The 19763-nt window shown below is 40.9% G+C and overlaps 2 protein-coding genes across 3 annotated transcripts in view; both read right to left on the reverse strand.

Annotated features, from left to right (window-relative positions):
* Positions 1-1464, reverse strand: part of LOC311126991 (protein FAM117A-like) — a 46271-nt gene extending 44807 nt beyond the window's left edge. The window contains exon 1 of one of the 2 annotated variants that reach the window (XM_084158724.1): positions 829-1464. In XM_084158724.1, coding sequence (XP_084014850.1) covers positions 829-943 — 115 coding nt within the window. In that variant the 5' untranslated portion in view covers positions 944-1464. Of the gene's footprint in view, positions 1-819 lie in introns of both variants that reach the window. The other variant, XM_084158723.1, reaches the window with a different exon arrangement.
* Positions 1465-6169: 4705 nt separating this feature from the next.
* Positions 6170-19763, reverse strand: part of rundc3ab (RUN domain containing 3Ab) — a 52617-nt gene continuing 39023 nt past the window's right edge. Inside the window, exons 9-11 of the mRNA XM_084163835.1 lie at positions 8330-8443; positions 7923-8026; positions 6170-7666 (exon numbers count right to left, since the gene is read on the reverse strand). Coding sequence (XP_084019961.1) covers positions 7524-7666; positions 7923-8026; positions 8330-8443 — 361 coding nt within the window. The 3' untranslated portion in view covers positions 6170-7523. The remainder of the gene's footprint in view (positions 7667-7922; positions 8027-8329; positions 8444-19763) is intronic.

The following is a 19763-nucleotide window of genomic DNA, read 5'->3' on the forward strand; positions in this document are numbered from 1 at the left end:
TCTTAATTTCTCAGATTTTCCCCAGGCTCAAAAAAGGTCCCACGATGTGGTTTAAGCATTGTTGTTGACATTGAAAAACAAAATTGGATGTTCTATTAGAAAAGGGTGATTTTGAGAGAGAAAAAAACTGGGCTAAATCAGTCCTCCCCGCTTTCAAATTCTGCCCTCTAGAGGGTTTAGCAGAAAAGAACACATGGCCTTTGAAATCTGCAATAAATACTGTTACAGTAAATCTATCCAAATCAATTAAACAAGGGCATGCTAATTAAATTAAGTTAAAAAATGGCTAGTCATTATTAGCCTGGTTCTGTATGGAATGCAGGCACATTATAGGACACAAAATGTGCTGTTGCCACCAGTGGAAAAAGTTAGTGTACAACCCCATTACACCTCTTTTAGTTGTAATTGGTGATGGGGAGACTGATACTCCATGAAGCCCAGAAAGGCGTTCAACCTGTTTTGACTAGTAACTGTTACCGGAAGGTTCCAACAGTACAGCTGTATTACTACAACTACTATATGACAGTTTTAAATATAGTACGTTATGTAGCCTAGAGTAATATTACAGTAATTGCTGTATTTTACAGCCATTTTGTATTTTTGTTCAAGTGACCTTATTCAGCATTGGATGGTTGAATGGGTGTAACATTGTTTCAACCATTTCCTTTGTCAGGCAATTATTGAATTGTTCTGTTATACATTTTACTGGTTGTTATCAGATGAAAGCATGACTTTTGAAAGCAGTTACCAATGTTGAATGAGATAATAAATGAAAACATGTAGGTAGCTAGCTATATCTGTACTGTCTGTTTACCATACCTGACTTGCCATTTTTCAAGCTGGTCTGTGCTTTGCTGTGCAGCTGGAATGGAACTGTTGCTCTCAAGGGCTGTGGACCAGAAGTGGCTCCCCGGTTCTGGCTGACTCCGCCTCGGCAAGACATCTTCCCAAACGGCTGCAACTCAAGGTTTAGCTAGCTCGTTGAATTTCTGGTAAAAAGTATTGAATACCCAACTTCTAGAACTTAACTGGGGAGGTCTCACTCTAGCTAACAGTGGCTACCTGTTCCCTCAGTTCTTAGCTACTTCACTTTGATAACTATTCAAGTCAGTACATGTTTTCAATGGCTAGCTAGCTAAATAGTGTTCTAACTGAGCTATGCCTACGAAATAGTTTACGAGATGAAGTTACCCGGTGATAAATGTATCTTCTTTACTCTCTCGCTCGTGCGAGTTGGCTAGCTAGCCAGCCAGCAGAGTTCCTTTGTGACGATATTGAGCTATTTCAGCACTTTTATCAAAGAAGGAAGCAGTCCAACCTCAGTATGTTAATAAACTACATATCATTAGTCTTCTTAGTAAACGATATATCATCATAATTATTCGCAGTGTAACTTATTTTGATCACCAATTAAGTTGAGGTGGTCACGGTGGAGTTTCTTGAGTTGTTGATTCACGCCAACTCAAACAACTTTCACGCTCGTGTGGATTTCATTATGCGGGGTGGGTCCAGTTTTCAATCTGAGATTTGGTTGGTTAGTCAAATGTATTACCATAAATCCATTGAGCAACTCACTACCAATATATCACTGTGACAGAAAAAAAAGATCTGTCACTGCCCAATTCATTTGTCATATTGATTTGAACTTTCTCTTGTTTTTGTTTCCATACTGAGATAATCAAACTGGACACTGATTCAACATCTTATGACATAGCCTAGGCTATTCAAGCATATCAAACGTTACATTTTAATATTTTTGTTTAAAATTACTTTTAACCTGAGATTCTGAAATAATATTTGTTGTGCACAATGTGCAGTCTTCATATGACATTCATCTATCCATCCATCCATTAATTAATTCAATGCATAAGCATATCTTAATTCATTCTAATAACGGGCTCACTCTTATGTAATCATGACTGCGGTTTAGTGTGTGTGTATTTGTGTGTCTGTCTGAGGGTAGACAACGAGGTGTATCTCCACAGAGGGGCGATTGTGGAACGTGGGTGGTGTGTGACAGTGTGCATTGTGATAGATAACTGTCCCTGAGCCTGAGAGAGGGAGTGCCAATTGTGTGACCGGAGAGGGGATAGCGATAACATTCAAACCAGAAGTAGTAGCTTCTAACCACAAATTCTAGATCAGCTTTAACCAACCCAAATTAAAAGGTTACCCACTGGTAGGTACAAAGCAAAACTGACCCTAGATCAGCAATTCAAGTGGAACTTCAACCTACACCAGAGATAACAGGTCTTCGCATCGGCCTCCCTGACATGGGAGGGAGTGAATGAGCAGCATTATCACAGAACGGTCATGCTCACTACCTCATGTCCACACACACAGTGTACATACTGTATGTCTAGGTTGCTGCCCTCACAAGTCAAAAGGTGTCATGACAGAAAATGACTTACCCTTCGCAAACCTTCCATGACCCATAGCATAGCCCACATGGGGTCATACCATAGATGTGTGTGCGAGTGCGTGTGCGTGTGTGTGTGTGTGTGTATACATCATTGGGTTATACCCAGGGAACTAAAAGGACAGTATGTCAACCAGGAATGTGTCCTCACTCCTCAACATAATATATTACCATCTTCCACCGAGGGACCTACAGCAGTTGTTTGCTGTAGTCAAACAGACCTCTATGTGTGTTTGACTGTGCTAATTAATTAATGACTCTATCCTCTGACCCCAATCTTTGTAACATTCGACTGGTCCATTTTTAAAAGGGGAGAGGTGTTGGTTTACTAAAAGTTAGAATACAAAAGGAGGAAGACTACAAAAGGGGAAGATCTGGTAGGTTTTGCGAAGTACACAACAGTATGTCTTGGTTCTCTTAGATCTTAAAGGTCTAATTTTGAATTTAATGGCGGATGGCGGAAACATAACATAGAATATTGTCTCATCATTCATTTTTTGGTTTCATTTTGAATTGTGAATAGCATTTTGTACTTCCATTCAGATCAAAGAAGAAAACTTTGAAATCAGGCTCTTAAAAACTGAAAAACTGGCACGTCTTGCAGAACTAGAACCCATATCTGCACCTACATGACACAAAGACACATAATATCATTCAACAAGAAGAATGGATACTGGTTGTGCACTACAGTAAACTAACAGATAACGTTATATTGTGACATAGCAAATGCAGTAAGTCAACATACAGTGCCTTCAAAAAGTACTCATGCCGCTTGACTTATTCCACATTTTGTTGTGTTACAGCCTGAATTCAAAATGTATGAACTCTTTTTTTTCTCACCCAACTACACACAATACCCCATAATGACAAAGTGAAAACATGTTTTTAGAATTTTTTCCAAATTTATTGAAAATGAAAAACAGAAATATCAAATGTATATAAATAAGTATTCACACTCCTGAGTCAATACATGTTAAAATCACCTTTGGCAGCGATTACACACCTGGATTGTACAATATTTGCACATTATTCTTTTAAAAATTCTTCAAGCTCTGTCAAGTTGGTTGTTGAAAATTGCTAGAAAGCCATTTTCAAGTCTTGACATAGATTTTCAAGCCAATTTAAGTCAAAACTGTAACTAGGCCACTGAGGAATATTCAATGTTATCTTGTTAAGCAACTCCAGTGTATATTTGGCCTTGTGTTTTAGGTTATTGTCCTGCTGAAAGGTGAATTTGTCTCCCAGTGTCTGTTGGAAAGCAGACTGAACCAGGTTATCCTCTAGGATTTAGCCTGTGCTTACAGTGGGGGAAAAAAGTATTTAGTCAGCCACCAATTGTGCAAGTTCTCCCACTTAAAAAGATGAGAGAGGCCTGTAATTTTCATCATAGGTACACGTCAACTATGACAGACAAATTGAGATTTTTTTTCTCCAGAAAATCACATTGTAGGATTTTTAATGAATTTATTTGCAAATTATGGTGGAAAATAAGTATTTGGTCACCTACAAACAAGCAAGATTTCTGGCTCTCACAGACCTGTAACTTCTTCTTTAAGAGGCTCCTCTGTCCTCCACTTATTACCTGTATTAATGGCACCTGTTTGAACTTGTTATCAGTATAAAAGACACCTGTCCACAACCTCAAACAGTCACACTCCAAACTCCACTATGGCCAAGACCAAAGAGCTGTCAAAGGACACCAGAAACAAAATTGTAGACCTGCACCAGGCTGGGAAGACTGAATCTGCAATAGGTAAGCAGCTTGGTTTGAAGAAATCAACTGTGGGAGCAATTATTAGGAAATGGAAGACATACAAGACCACTGATAATCTCCCTCGATCTGGGGCTCCACGCAAGATCTCACCCCGTGGGGTCAAAATGATCACAAGAACGGTGAGCAAAAATCCCAGAACCACACGGGGGGACCTAGTGAATGACCTGCAGAGAGCTGGGACCAAAGTAACAAAGCCTACCATCAGTAACACACTACGCCGCCAGGGACTCAAATCCTGCAGTGCCAGACGTGTCCCCCTGCTTAAGCCAGTACATGTCCAGGCCCGTCTGAAGTTTGTTAGAGTGCATTTGGATGATCCAGAAGAGGATTGGGAGAATGTCATATGGTCAGATGAAACTAAAATATAACTTTTTGGTAAAAACTCAACTCGTCGTGTTTGGAGGACAAAGAATGCTGAGTTGCATCCAAAGAACACCATACCTACTGTGAAGCATGGGGGTGGAAACATCATGCTTTGGGGCTGTTTTTCTGCAAAGGGACCAGGACGACTGATCCGTGTAAAGGAAAGAATGAATGGGGCCATGTATCGTGAGATTTTGAGTGAAAACCTCCTTCCATCAGCAAGGGCATTGAAGATGAAACGTGGCTGGGTCTTTCAGCATGACAATGTTCCCAAACACACCGCCCGGGCAACGAAGGAGTGGCTTCGTAAGAAGCATTTCAAGGTCCTGGAGTGGCCTAGCCAGTCTCCAGATCTCAACCCCATAGAAAATCTTTGGAGGGAGTTGAAAGTCCGTGTTGCCCAGCGACAGCCCCAAAACATCACTGCTCTAGAGGAGATCTGCATGGAGGAATGGGCCAAAATACCAGCAACAATGTGTGAAAACCTTGTGAAGACTTACAGAAAACGTTTGACCTGTGTCATTGCCAACAAAGGGTATATAACAAAGTATTGAGAAACTTTTGTTATTGACCAAATACTTATTTTCCACCATAAGTTGCAAATAAATTCATAAAAACTCCTACAATGTGATTTTCTGGATTTTTTTCCCTCATTTTGTCTGTCATAGTTGACGTGTACCTATGATGAAAATTACAGGCCTCTCTCATCTTTTTAAGTGGGAGAACTTGCACAATTGGTGGCTGACTAAATACTTTTTTCCCCCACTGTAGCTCTATTCCGTTTATTTTCATCCCAAAAAACTCCTTAGTCCTTGCCGATGACAAGCATATCCATAGCATGATGCAGCCACCATCATGCTTGAAAATATGAAGAGGGGTACTCGGTGATGTGTTGTGTTGTATTTGCCCCAAACATAATGCTTTGTATTCAGGACATAAAGTTAATTTCCTTGCCACATTTTTTTGCAGTTTTACTTTAGTGCCGGATGCATGTTTTGGAATATTTGTATTCTGTACAGGCTTCCTTCTTTTCACTCTGTCATTTAGGTTAGTATTTTGGAGTAACTACAATGTTGTTGAACCATCCTCAGTTTTCTCCTATCACAGCCATTAAACTCTGTAACTGTTTTAAAGTTACCATTGGCCTCATGGTGAAATCCCTGAGGGGTTTCCTTCCTCTCCAGCAACTGAGTTAGGAAGGAAGCCTGTATCTTTGTAGTGACTGTGTGTATTGGTACACCATCCAAAGTGTAATTAATAACTTCACCATGCTCAAAGAGATATTCAATGTCTGCTTTTTGTTTTATACCCATCTACCAATAGGTGCCCTTCTTTGTGAGGCATTTGAAAACCTCCCTGGTCTTTGTGGTTGAATCTGTGTTTGAAATTCACTGCTCGACTGAGGGACCTTACAAATAATTGTATGTGTGGGGTACAGAGATGAGGTAGTCATTCAAAAATCATGTTAAACACTATTATTGCACACAGAGTGAGTCCATGCAACTTACTATGTGACTTGTTAAGCAAATTGTGGAAAAAGTCAAGGGGTGTGAATACTTTCTGAAGGCACTGTACCATAAGTAGCCCTACTTTAGCAACAACACAAGCAATGTAATGTTTAACAAAAAAGGCTGTTTTATTGCTGTTTTAAATGACATACGTCCAAACTCCCAACACCTGGGATGAGATAGTGATCTACATGAAGATACATAAAACGAGTAAGTATAATAGGAATGAATCATAATACAAAATAAATATAGCATACACCCCCAAAAAAACTGAACATCCAATACTCATACAAGTAACTCCTACACTCACACAAAGACACACAGACAGACAATTCAATCAAAACCGGTATCCAGGTCTGCAGGATAAGTGAAAGGCAACATCCGTCCCCCGCAGCAACACAGCCTGTTTGAATTGATATGCAGTTATGTCTCTTGTTGTTTCCCACACTTAAATTCCATGCATTCGTGCAGTACATGAGCAATTTCAATTTCGCCATATGCTTTAAACCTGGATACCAGAATTGACTGAGTCAGGCCCAAAGCTTCATTGACACTTACTTGGTAATATGAAGAACTACTTACTTATTCTTCACAATCAATGGCCACTACTGTATGTTTAGAAATTATATAATACAAACCCTTTTGCATCCCTCAATGTTAGCTTGTACTAACAGACTTGTAATAATGCCACATAAGGTGTAATATGGCAAAGAAATGTGTTAAGCTTCTGAATGGTGTCAAGGAGGTCCTGACAGTTAAAAGTCCTGCACTGCAAGAGTTCACAGCAGGCAGAGAGTAGATACGAGTACCGATACTACTACTGACAGACTTGCAAGACTGAAGACAGAGACAGACGAACACAAACCGATAGGTGTAATTCTACAGTACAACCCTCTAGGAAGGTTTAATGTTTTGGTCAATGGGAGAGATACATGTTTGTAGTTGCTGTAAATTGTACACTACGATCTGTAATTGTATAATGGCTATGTTTTCAAGTAAGCAGACATATTTCCCATCTATAGCAGGTGGTCCGCAGTTCAGCCGAGTAAAGACATTGAAAGACAGTGGAATTTAAGGATTTGGGCAGTACTGCAGCTCTTCCGGTTGGTTTTCTTTTTTGACACGATTGGAGATGCATGTGATAGACAAGCTATTCAGTCAGAGATGAGACAGTCTTATAGAATGACAGTGTTTTGAAATGAGGGAGTGTTGGATTTGAGGAATGAGGGTGGAATAAAGGGAATTTTAAAGGTTTATTGAGGGGGAACATCGTCCTCCTTTTGACAGCAGAAGAAAAAATGGAACATTTGTGTTTCTTTTTTGACAAGTCCAGGTAGTCCCTCCCTGTTTCAGTTTGTCTTCATCCATTTGGTGCTTAATGAACACAACCCAGGTTTCTCATGTTGGGTTGAGCTGTTTCCTCCAGTGTTTGTGAATGGCAGTCGTTCTTTGGTGCCCCCTAGCTGGGAGAGAGGGCAGGGCTGTTGTCTGTGCTGATGTGGACCAGGCACTCACTGGACTTAAGGCTTGCCAGGGACTTGCAGCTGGGCAGCGAGTTTAGAGAACCACACAGGACCATCATGGAAGGGGTGTAGTCTTTATCTAGGGGAAGGACATATGTTGTCAAAACCAACATGAAATGTGTGTTAGCTGTAGGCGTGTGCGTGATTAATTTTATGAGAGCACGTGTGTGTGTGTGCACATGTGCATGATTTCTGCACGCTTGCATGTGTGGCAATCGCATGCATGCATGTGTCCATGGTACCATAGATGCGTGGCCGTCTGTGTGTGGTGTATTGTCATGTGTCCTTATTTGTGAACAATACGGGTAGTGTGTATGAGTGTGTGACTACAGCACCTGCTGTGCACCAGGCCTCTCCATTCTGCTGCCCCGCGGTATTCTGGGAGTCGGAGTCTAGGCTGACCTCAACTGACAGCAGCTCTGTGCTGGGGAAGCTCCTCCTACAGGCATATGGGGGCATAGTAAATATACTCTTGCTCTTTTTCTCGCGCTGTCTCTCTGCGCTGACATGATCCCCGATTCTACATGACAGACAATCATATCTACCTCATATCGTTCATTTCAATCTGAATGTTCTGTAATGTTTCAAGGCCAAGAAGCAGCCAAATATATATATATTTTTAAACATAATTGACTGATGGACAAAATAACCTCTTATGAATTTAGGAACTAATTCAACCAAAACTGTTGCTACATAGATGCAGTACAAAGACAAGCATTTTGCTAGGAGTATGTGGTCACACCTGCGAAAGAGCTTGCCATCGTCATGGTTGTTGTAGGGCTGTTGCCATTGGTTGACGAGAGGGATTGACAGGTTTTTTGCCAAATGGTTGGAGTCACATGGAATCAGGCTTGTCCTGCAAAACACAAGGATCCCAGTATAATCAAAGCATATCCAATGGTGTCAATACGGTAGGCTTTTACAGTGATGTCCCTGTACTTCACTGTGAATATGTGTACACTACACCAAGCTAACAATTCTAGGGAGAGAGAACATTTTTGTAATTGTACTCGTAATATTACCCTAATCTTTGAGTGCTCAGTTTTCTGTTAGTTAGGGGAACATTCTATCTGTTACAATGTTCTCAGAATATACAAGATATAAGATATTACTGTTCTAGACAGATTTCATGAGAACATTGCAAGAACATTCCTGTGTCCAGTTTTCTGAGGGTTAGAAGAATATTCCATCAACGTCCCACCAAACATACACAGAACATGGTTGCCATGTTCTCACAATATAAGATATTAATGTTCTAGACACATTTCATAAGAATTTTGCAAGAACATTCCTGTGTCCAGTTTTCTGAGGGTTTTTCCCCAAAAAAGAATCATTACACATCACGCCTGGTTACTACTGCCAAGCCCATCAAGGGCCTGATTGGTGAACCACTGATGATCCATTCACGTCTCTTTTTGTTTGTTGGCAAGGATAGGGACACTCACACACAGTGCTTTTAACATAGTGTTTTTAACTTACATACTTGACACGCATTATTACATTATGCATGTTCATTTACAGTGCATTCGGAATGTATTCAGACCCCTTCCCCTTTTCCACATTTTGTTACATTACAGCCTTATTCTAAAATGGATTAAATAATTGTTTTTCCTCAACAACCTACACACAATACCCCACAATGACAAAGCGAAACCAGGTTTTTAGAGATATAATATATATATATATATTTTTTAGCTTATTTACATAAGTATTCAGACCCTTTGCTATGAGACTCAAAATTGAGCTCAGGTGCATCCTGTTTCCATTGATCATCCTTGAGATGTTTTTACAACTTGATTGGAGTCCACCTGTGGTAAATTCAATTGATTGGACATGATTTGAAAAGGCACACACCTATCTACAGTGAGGGAAAAAAGTATTTGATCCCCTGCTGATTTTGTATGTTTGCCCACTGACAAAGAAATGATCAGTCTATAATTTTAATGGTAGGTTTATTTGAACAGTGAGAGACAGAATAACAACAAAAAAATCCAGAAAAACGCATGTCAAAAATGTTATAAATTGATTTGCATTTTAATTAGGGAAATAAGTATTTGACCCCCTCTCAATCAGAAAGATTTCTGGCTCCCAGGTGTCTTTTATACAGGTAACAAGCTGAGATTAGGAGCACACTCTTAAAGGGAGTGCTCCTAATCTCAGCTTGTTACCTGTATAAAAGACACCTGTCCACAGAAGCAATCAATCAATCAGATTCCAAACTCTCCACCATGGCCAAGACCAAAGTGCTCTCCAAGGATGTCAGGGACAAGATTGTAGACCTACACAAGGCTGGAATGGGCTACAAGACCATCGCCAAGCAGCTTGGTGAGAAGGTGACAACAGTTGGTGCGATTATTCGCAAATGGAAGAAACACAAAAGAACTGTCAATCTCCCTCGGCCTGGGGCTCCATGCAAGATCTCACCTTGTGGAGTTGCAATGATCATGAGAATGGTGAGGAATCAGCCCAGAACTACACGGGAGGATCTTGTCAATGATCTCAAGGCAACTGGGACCATAGTCACCAAGAAAACAATTGGTAACCCACTACGCCGTGAAGGACTGAAATCCTGCAGCGCCCGCAAGGTCCCCCTGCTCAAGAAAGCACATATACATGCCCGTCTGAAGTTTGCCAATGAACATCTGAATGATTCAGAGGAGAACTGGGTGAAAGTGTTGTGGTCAGATGAGACCAAAATGGAGCTCTTTGGCATCAACTCATCTCGCCGTGTTTGGAGGAGGAATGCTGCCTATGACCCCAAGAACACCATCCCCACCGTCAAACATGGAGGTGGAAACATTATGCTTTGGGGGTGTTTTTCTGCTAAGGGGACAGGACAACTTCACTGCATCAAAGGGACGATGGACGGGGCCATGTACCTTCAAATCTTGGGTGAGAACCTCCTTCCCTCAGCCAGGGCATTGAAAATGGGTCGTGGATGGGTATTCCAGCATGACAATGACCCAAAACACACGGCCAAGGCAACAAAGGAGTGGCTCAAGAAGTAGCACATTAAGGTCCTGGAGTGGCCTAGCCAGTCTCCAGACCTTAATCCCATAGAAAATCTGTGGAGGGAGCTGAAGGTTCGAGTTGCCAAACGTCAGCCTCGAAACCTTAATGACTTGGAGAAGATCTGCAAAGAGGAGTGGAACAAAATCCCTCCTGAGATGTGTGCAAACCTGGTGGCCAACTACATGAAACGTCTGACCTCTGTGATTGCCAACAAGGGTTTTGCCACCAAGTACTAAGTCATGTTTTGCAGAGGGGTCAAATACTTATTTCCCTCATTAAAATGCAAATCAATTTATAACATTTTTGACATGCGTTTTTCTGTATTTTTTTGTTGTTATTCTGTCTCTCACTGTTCAAATAAACCTACCATTCAAATTATAGACTGATCATGTCTTTGTCAGTGGGCAAACGTACAAAATCAGCAGGGGATCAAATACTTTTTTCCCTCACTGTATATAAGGTCCCTAGGTTGACAGTGCATGTCAGAGCCTAAACCAAGCCATGAGGTGGAAGGAATTGTCCGTAGAGCTCCGAGACAGGATTGTGTCGAGGCACAGATCTGGGGCAGGGTACCAAAAAATGTCTGCAGCATTGAAGGTCCCCAAGGACACAGTGGCCTCCATCAATCTTAAATGGAATAAGTTTGGAACCACCAAGACTCTTCCTTGAGCTGGTCGCCCGGCCAAACTGAGCAATCGGGGAAGAAGGGCCTTGGTCAGGGAGGTGACCAAGAACCCGATGGTCACTCTGACAGAGCTCCAGAGATCCTCTGTGGAGATGGGAGAACCTTCCAGAAGGACAACCATCTCTGCAGCACTCCACCAATCAGGCCTTTATGGTAGTTGGCCAGACGGAAGCCACTACTCAGTAAAAGGCACATGACAGCACGCTTGGAGTTTGCCAAAAGGCACCTAAATGACTCTCAGACCATGATTCTCTGGTCTGATGAAACCAAGATTGAACTCTTTGGCCTGAATGCCAAGCGTCACGTCTGGACGAAACCTAGCACCATCCCTACGGTGAAGCATGGTGGTGGCAGCATCTTGCTGTGGGTAATGTTTTTCAGCTGCAGGGACTGGGAGACTAGTCAGGATCGAATGAAAGATGAACTGAGCAAAATACAGAGAGATCCTTGATGAAAACCTGCTCCAGAGCGCTCAGGACCTCAGACTGGGCTGAAGGTTCACCTTCCAACAGGACAACAACCCTAAGCACACAGCCAAGACAACGCAGGAGTCTCTAAATGTCCTTGAGTGGCCCAGCCAGAGCCCGGACTTGAACCCGATCCAACATCTCTGGAGAGACCTGAAAATAGCTGTGCAGTGACACTCCCCAACCAACCTAACAAAGCTTGAGAAGATCTGCAGAGAAGAACGGGAGAATCTCCCCAAATACAGGTGTGCCAAGCTTGTAGCATCATACCCAAGAATACTTGAGGCTGTAATCGCTGCCAAAGGTGCCTCAACAAAGTACTTTTTACCCCTTTTTCGTGATATCCAATTGGTAGATACAGTCTTGTCCCATCGCTGCAACTCCCGTACGGACTCGGGAGAGGCGAAGGTCGAGAGCCATGCATCCTCCGAAATACGACCCTGCCAAGCCACACTGCTTCTTGACACACTGCTTGCTTAACCCAGAAGCCAGCCGCACGGATGAAACACCGTACAACTGGCGACCGTGTCAGCACCCAGCCCGCCACATGGAGTCGCTAGAGCCAATGGGACAAGGACATCCCGGCCGGCCAAACCCTCCCCTAACGAGGCTGGGCCAATTGTACACCGCCTCATGGGTCTCCCGGTCATGGCCGGCTGCAACACAGCCCGGGATCGAACCCGGGTCTGTAGTGGCACCTCAAGCGCTGCAATGCAGTGTCTTAGACCGCTGCCCCACTCAGGAGGACTATTTTAAAAATGTTTTATACATTTTCTAAAAACCTGTTTTTACGTTGTCATTATGGGGTATTGTGTGTAGATTGATGATGCAAAAAAACGATTTAATCAATTTTAGAATAACGCTGTAATGTAACAAAATGTGGAAAAAGTCAAGGGGTCTGAATACTTTCCTAATGCACTGTATACAGTCATTATTATTCAACATGTCCTCACCTGGGATTTGAACTCACAACCTCTTGGTTCACGGCATTCAGATCTTCCTTCTACACCACCATGTCTGTGTCAGTTATCAGTTAATTTGACTATTCTCTAATTTATTTGATTTACTTATTTCAACCATTTGAGGAGGAGGGGTTAGGGTTTCATTTGGACAGAGCCTAACTATACTGGCCCAATAAGAAAAAATCCTTAGAGATAACTGGACAGTGGTTAGGGTGTTCGTCATTGGTTCTGGTGAACTGGGTTCGCGACCCGATAGGGGAATCACACATTCTAAGCGATATATGTTAATGTCATTATTTGGCAACAGTTACAACACACCTATGTGATACAACTAAAATTAGTTTCTCATTGAAAGATGGGAATCAGTAGATGGGAATCATGTAGAACAAACATCACATCAGCTCTCGCCACTGCATTTCTATCTGTAACATTCCTAATTTGTTGCCGAAACATGGCCCAGGAAGTAGTGTTGCTTCTGATAGAAACATAAAAGAATATCAGAAATGTACATTTACAGTAGCATGTCTGTACTTTCTCACATTTGGCATTTAAGCAATGATGATACCGGTTATACCAAAAACAATACACAACACATAGTTTAATCTCAAAGTTTTCATGTGTGGTCCTCTGTAGCTCAGCTGGTAGAGCACGGCGCTTGTAACGCCAAGGTAGTGGGTTCGATCCCCGGGACCACCCATACACAAAAAAATTTATGCACGCATGACTGTAAGTCGCTTTGGATAAAAGCGTCTGCTAAATGGCATATTATTATTATTATTATTATGTGTAAAAATAGACAAATTGCAACATAATTACTTGGGACCAGTGTTGGGGATAATATATTACTTAATGTTTTTATCAATTTTATGAGTAAGGAGTAATATAACAAGTTACTCTCTTTTAAATATTGTAATATTATTATTATTATTTATAGTAATCCGTATATTACTTTCAGAAGCATATCTCTACCGGCGTGTTATATATTTTTTAAAGCCTTGTCTCATGCTAACGGAATTCATGCTGTAGGCTAACTCGTTTAAAATAGGCCATCGTAAAGCTGAAAATCAAAGAAAGATGGCAGCTGTGTTGTTACACCGCTTTACCTTTTCCTTGTGGAAATTCTCCCATTATTTTGAGTTAATCGGGGTGAAAGAGAACAACATTTTAGTAAAATGCAAACTCTGCAAAGGCAGCATTGATCTCTTCATCCATAAACACCACATCAGACCTGAAAAAGTATCTGGAGGTCATGCACAAAGACACAAAGCTGGTAGTCAATGTTCCAGAAATGCACGAAAGAGGATAAATCTATACACATTATGGTAATAAACAAAGATGCATAAATATTATTTTCCAAGTCTTCTAACGAAATGTCCATATAGAGTGCCTTCAGGAAGTATTCATACCCCTTGACTTATTCAACATTTTGTTGTCCTACAGCCTGAATTCCAAAGGCATTACATTATAAATTTTTGTTCACCCATCTACACACAATACCCCATAATGACAAAGTGCATTTTTGGCAAATGTATTGAAAATGAAATACAGAAATATCTCATTTACATACAGTACCAGTCAAAAGTTTGGACACACCTACTCATTCCAGGGTTTTATTTTATTTTTTACTATTTTCTACGTTGTAGAATAATAGTGAAGACATCAAAACTATGAAATAACACATATGGAATCATGTAGTAACCAAAAAAGTGTTAAACAAATCAAAATATATTTTATATTTGAGATTCTTCAAAGTAGCCAGCCTTTGCCTTGATGACAGCTTTGCACACTCTTGGCATTCTCTCAACCAGCTTCATGAAGAATGCTTTTCCAACAGTCTAGAAAATAGTAAAAATAAAGAAAAACCCTGGAATGAGTAGGTGTGTCCAAACTTTTGACTGGTACTGTAAGTATTTACACCCCTGAGTCAATACATGTTAGAATCACCAATGGCAGTGATAATAGGTGTAAGTCTTTCTGGGTAAGTCTCTAAGAGCTTTGCACACCTAGATTGTACAATATTTGCACATTCTTTTAAAAATTCTTCAAGCTCAAGTTGGTTGTTGATCATTGTTAGACAGCCATTTTCAAGTCTTGCCATAAGCAACTCCAGTGCCATATTTGGCCTTGTGTTTTAGATTATTGTCCTGCTGCAAGATACATTTGTTTCCCAGTGTCTTTTGGAAAGCAGACTGAACCAGGATTTTGCCTGTGCTTAGCTCTATTCCGTTTCTTTTTATCCTAAAAAACACCCTAGACCTTGCTGATGACAAGCATACCCATAACATGATGCAGCCACAACCATGCTTGAAAATATGAAAAGTGGTACTCAATGACGCTTTGTGTTCAGGACATAAAGTTCATTTCTTTGCCAAATTTTGTGCAGTTTTACTTTAGTGCCTTATGGCAAACAGGATGCATGTTTTGGAATATTTGAATTCTGTACAGGCTTCCTTCTTTTCTCTCTGTCATTTAGGTTAGTATTGTGTAGTAACTACAATGATCCATTCTCAGTTTTCTTCTATCACAGCCATTCAATTCTGTAACTGTTTTAAAGTCACCATTGTCCTCATGGTGAAATCCCTGAGCAGTTTCCTTGAATCCATGCAACTTATTATGTGACTTGTTAAGCAAATGTTTATTCCTGAACTTAATGTAGGCTTGCCATAACAAAGGGATTGAATACTTATTGACTCAAGACATTTCAGGATTTTATTTAATTAATTTGTAAAAATGTCTAAAAACATAGTTCCACTTTGACATTGTGTGTAGGCCAGTGACACAAAATCTAAATGTAACCCATTTTAAATTCAGGCTGTAACATCAGTGTGTGGAAAAAGTCAAGGGTGAATACTTTCTGAAGGCAGAGTAAACAATAGAAATGTCTGATAACAGCAATAATGACATTAACATATACTGCTAAGAATGTGAGCGTAGGTAGACTCCCCTAGCGGGTCTCAAACCCAAGCCACCAGCACCAATGCAAACACCCTAACCACTGTCCCAATAAGGGATATCTCAAGACGTGCTTATTGGGCCAATATAGTTAGGCCCTGTCCAGAAAAAAACCCTAACCCCTCCTCCTCCCTAGGCACTTGTGTGAATCTGAAACAACTTGATAGGTGTAAGCAATAGGATGAATTCCCTTTGAAGTAAATCTCACCCCTCTTAAAAGTAAACTCAAGAAAATATTTGATTGATCATAGTGATTCAGGAGTATCATTAAAACCGGTTAATATGCCCCACCAAAATTTGACAACTATACAGAAACCCAGCTAATAATTCTAGGGAGAGAGAAAGTTTTTGTAATGTTACCTGTAATGTTCCCCTAATGTTTAGTGTCCAGTTTTCCGTTAGATAGTCGAACATTCTATCTATGTTAGCAAAAACCTTCTGAGAACCTTTTTAGCATGTTTTGCCATTAGAGTTAGGATAACATTCCCTCAATGTCAAACAGAACATACCCAGAAAGTGGTTACCATATTCTCAGTGTATCCAATATTAATGTTCTAGACATGTTTCATGAGAATGTTGCAAGAACATTTCTGTGTATCAGTTGTCAGGACATTGCTTGATGGTCCCAAAGAAACTTTCTCCACAATTGTTTAATTTTTATTATACATCACACCCTGTTACTATTGCAGAGCCAATCAAGGCCCTGATTGGTGAACCACTGATCCATTCATAGCTCTTTGTCTGTTGGCAAGGTTAGGGATACTCACACATACACACAGTGCTTTTAACATACAGTGTTTTAAACTTACACTGAACAAAAATATAAACGCAACATGTCAAGTGTTGGTCATTCCAGAAATGTTCCATATGCACAAAAAGGTTATTTCTCTCAAATTTTGTGCACACATTTGTTGACATCTCTGTTAGTGAGCATTTCTCCTTTGCCAAGATAATCCATCCACCTGACAGGTGTGGCATATCAAGAAGCTGATTGAACAACATGATCATTACACAGGTGCACCTTGTGCTGGGGACATTTCTGCACAAACTGTCAGAAACCGTCTCAGGGAAGCTCATCTACGTGATGAGCAGGGTCTTGACCTGACTGCAGTTCGGCGTCATAACCGACTTCAGTGGGCAAATGCTCACATTCAAAGCACAGAGATACCGTGATGAGATCATGAGGCCCATTGTCGTGCCATTCATCCGCAGTCATCACCTCATGTTTCAGCATGATAATACACTGCCCCATGTCACAAGGATCTGTACACAATTCCTGGAAGCTGAAAATGTCCCAGTTCTTCCATGGCCTGCATACTCACCAGACATGTCACCCATTGAGCATGTTAGGGATGCTCTGGATCGATAGCATGTTCCAGTTCCCGACAATATCACATAGCCATTGAAGAGGAGTGGGACAACATTCCACAGGCCACAATCAACAGCTTGATCAACTCTATGCGAAGGAGATGTGTCGCCACTGCATGAGGAAAATGGGGGTCACAACAGATGCTGACTGGTTTTCAGATCCACACCCCTACCTTTTTTTAAGGTATCTGTGATGCATATATCTCTATTCCCAGTCATGTGAAATCCATAGATTAGGGCCTAATGAATTTATTTAAATTCACTGATTTCCTTATATGAACTGTATCTCTTAGAAATTGTTGTGTTTTATATTTTTGTTCAGTGTATATACTTGACACACTTTGACATACATGATTACATTGTGCATGTTCAATTTATACAGTAATTATTCAACATGTCCTCACCTGGGATTTGAATTTACAACCTCTTGGTACTCTGATCTTCCTGCTAAATCCTTCTCATGTATCGGTTAATCTGACTATTCTCATTATTTATTTGATTTAGGCCTACTTATTTCAGCAATTTGAGGGCTGTCAGTATAGTTGTCTAATGTTGGTGGGGCATGTTTTAATGATACTCCTGAATCTCTATGATCAATAAAGGTATACTTGAGTATACTTTTAACAGACCTGAGATTTACTTCAAAGTGCATTCACCCTATTGCTTAAAGCCTTCCACCTATTTACACAAGTGCCTAGGGAGGAGGGGGTAGGGGTTTCTTCTGGACAGGACAGGGCCTAACTATACTGGCCCAATAAGCACATCTTAGAGATATCCCTTACTTGGAGAGTGGTTAGGGTGTTCGTCACTTGTGCTGGTGGCCTAGGTTTGAAACCCGCTAAGGAAGTCACCCTACACATTCTTAGCAAAATACAGTATGTTAATTACATTATTTGGCAACAGTTACAACACACCTATCTGATCTAATTAAAATGAGTTTCTCATGATTTCCCCTTGAGCATGAATTATGACCACATTTCCACTACCTCAAATTATCAGTAGGCCTATTTATTAATTCTATATAATTGAGCATCTCAAAGAGAACTCCATCGTCTTTTTGAACTCTACACCACATACCATGTAGAACAAACATCTGTCATTGAGAAACGTATTAGATCAGATAGGTGCAGGGCTGGGGCCATAACGAATCAGTTGGATGGGAATTTGATTTCCATAGGGGGGCACATTTCTTTCATGGGACCTCCTATGTGTGCACGCGCTTGAGCTTGCACACATTTTTTTATGGGTGTTATAGTAAAGACCATAGGCGGTGCGCGAGTTTCAAGTTTGGGGTAGCTTACAATTTATCCTACCGATCTGCATGCCAGTTATGATTTTCATATTCGCATTTTCGTGGAACAGTTTAATTTCAATAATAACGTTTTCATTTCTCAAAATCATTGTCACGTGGTTAACCATAAAAATCGTAATTAAAATGACACAAATCTAAAAGTTACATTTCAACTAATGCGAGAGCACCATCCTCTGCCATATGGACACATTGAAACACTGATCGATTGGAGGCTAAAAAATGTTTGCCTATAGTCCAATGCAGCAGTAAGCGTATAACTTCCATCGTCAACTAAGTAAAATACATAGGCCTAAAGCCGAAAAATAAAAACAGCAGAGAATATCCTGATGAAAATGTAGGTTCTTTCAATCACAATCTCTCTACTCTGCCTGTCTGCCTCCCTTTCTATCTGTCTTGACTTGAGCTAGCATTGTATCAAATCAATCAGCGAACTTGCAACATTGTATCAACTAGCCTATTCCGGGCCCTCAGAGTTTCCCACAACAGTGAGCTCGGAACAGACAGCTGTTTTTTGTGCAAGGGAAAAGCGTTCAGGTATTTTATGACATTTCCACTGGATATATGGGATCATCAGATCATGATATTTGGCTTGGTGATTATATACTCAATAATCAGCTAGGTTGCCCAAATTGCGGGCTTCCCAAATAGGCATAGACTTACGCGATTTGAAAGACCAGCTATTTTTTTAAAGTGAGCTAATAATCCTCTGTGGCTAAATCATGCTCTCTGGTGGAGTATATTGAATGATTTTATTTAGACAGGTGTAATTATATAATTTTGGCAAAACATCAATTTACTTTTAGGGGAAGCCAGCACTGTGTACCCACCAACTTTCCTTTCCAATTCGCAAGTGGCTGAAACCAGAGACCTGTATACAGTATAATGATGAGATGCTCATGTCTCCACCCTAACAATGGGAGTCGTTGTCCCAAAAGCAGGAAGGAAAGTGACAAGCTTAGGTCTGCATATTAAGCCCATAGAAACGCATAGGGCTTATTCTGGTCAGATTTTGGCGAGAGTGAGCCCTCTCGCTTCTCCTCTTCCTCTGTGCTGAAACTATCTCACCTGAGAAAGCATCCGAGTGAGCAAAACAGCGCTCCTCTGTCTTACTATATGTAGCCCATGTATCTGATGCTGTCAGGACAGCTTCAGATACATGGTCTACACATACTGAGACAGAGGGGCGCTGTTTCGCTCGCTCAGATGCTTTATCTGAGATTGATGCTTCTTTCTGTCGGCGTGCGTCTTGGTCAAATAAATGATCAGTATTTCAATATTTTATTTGGACAGGCAAGGGGATACGGTAGGGCGGGCCAGGCCCCCTAAAGGCGTCCACATGCTTCCCAGCCAAAACAGTTCGGAAGAGTTTGTGCATATATTATGACGACATTGTGACATTTTGTTTTGGACTTTGGTAA

This window comes from Coregonus lavaretus (assembly GCF_964263955.1).
Source record: "Coregonus lavaretus genome assembly, chromosome: 1".
Classification (NCBI taxonomy): domain Eukaryota; kingdom Metazoa; phylum Chordata; class Actinopteri; order Salmoniformes; family Salmonidae; genus Coregonus; species Coregonus lavaretus.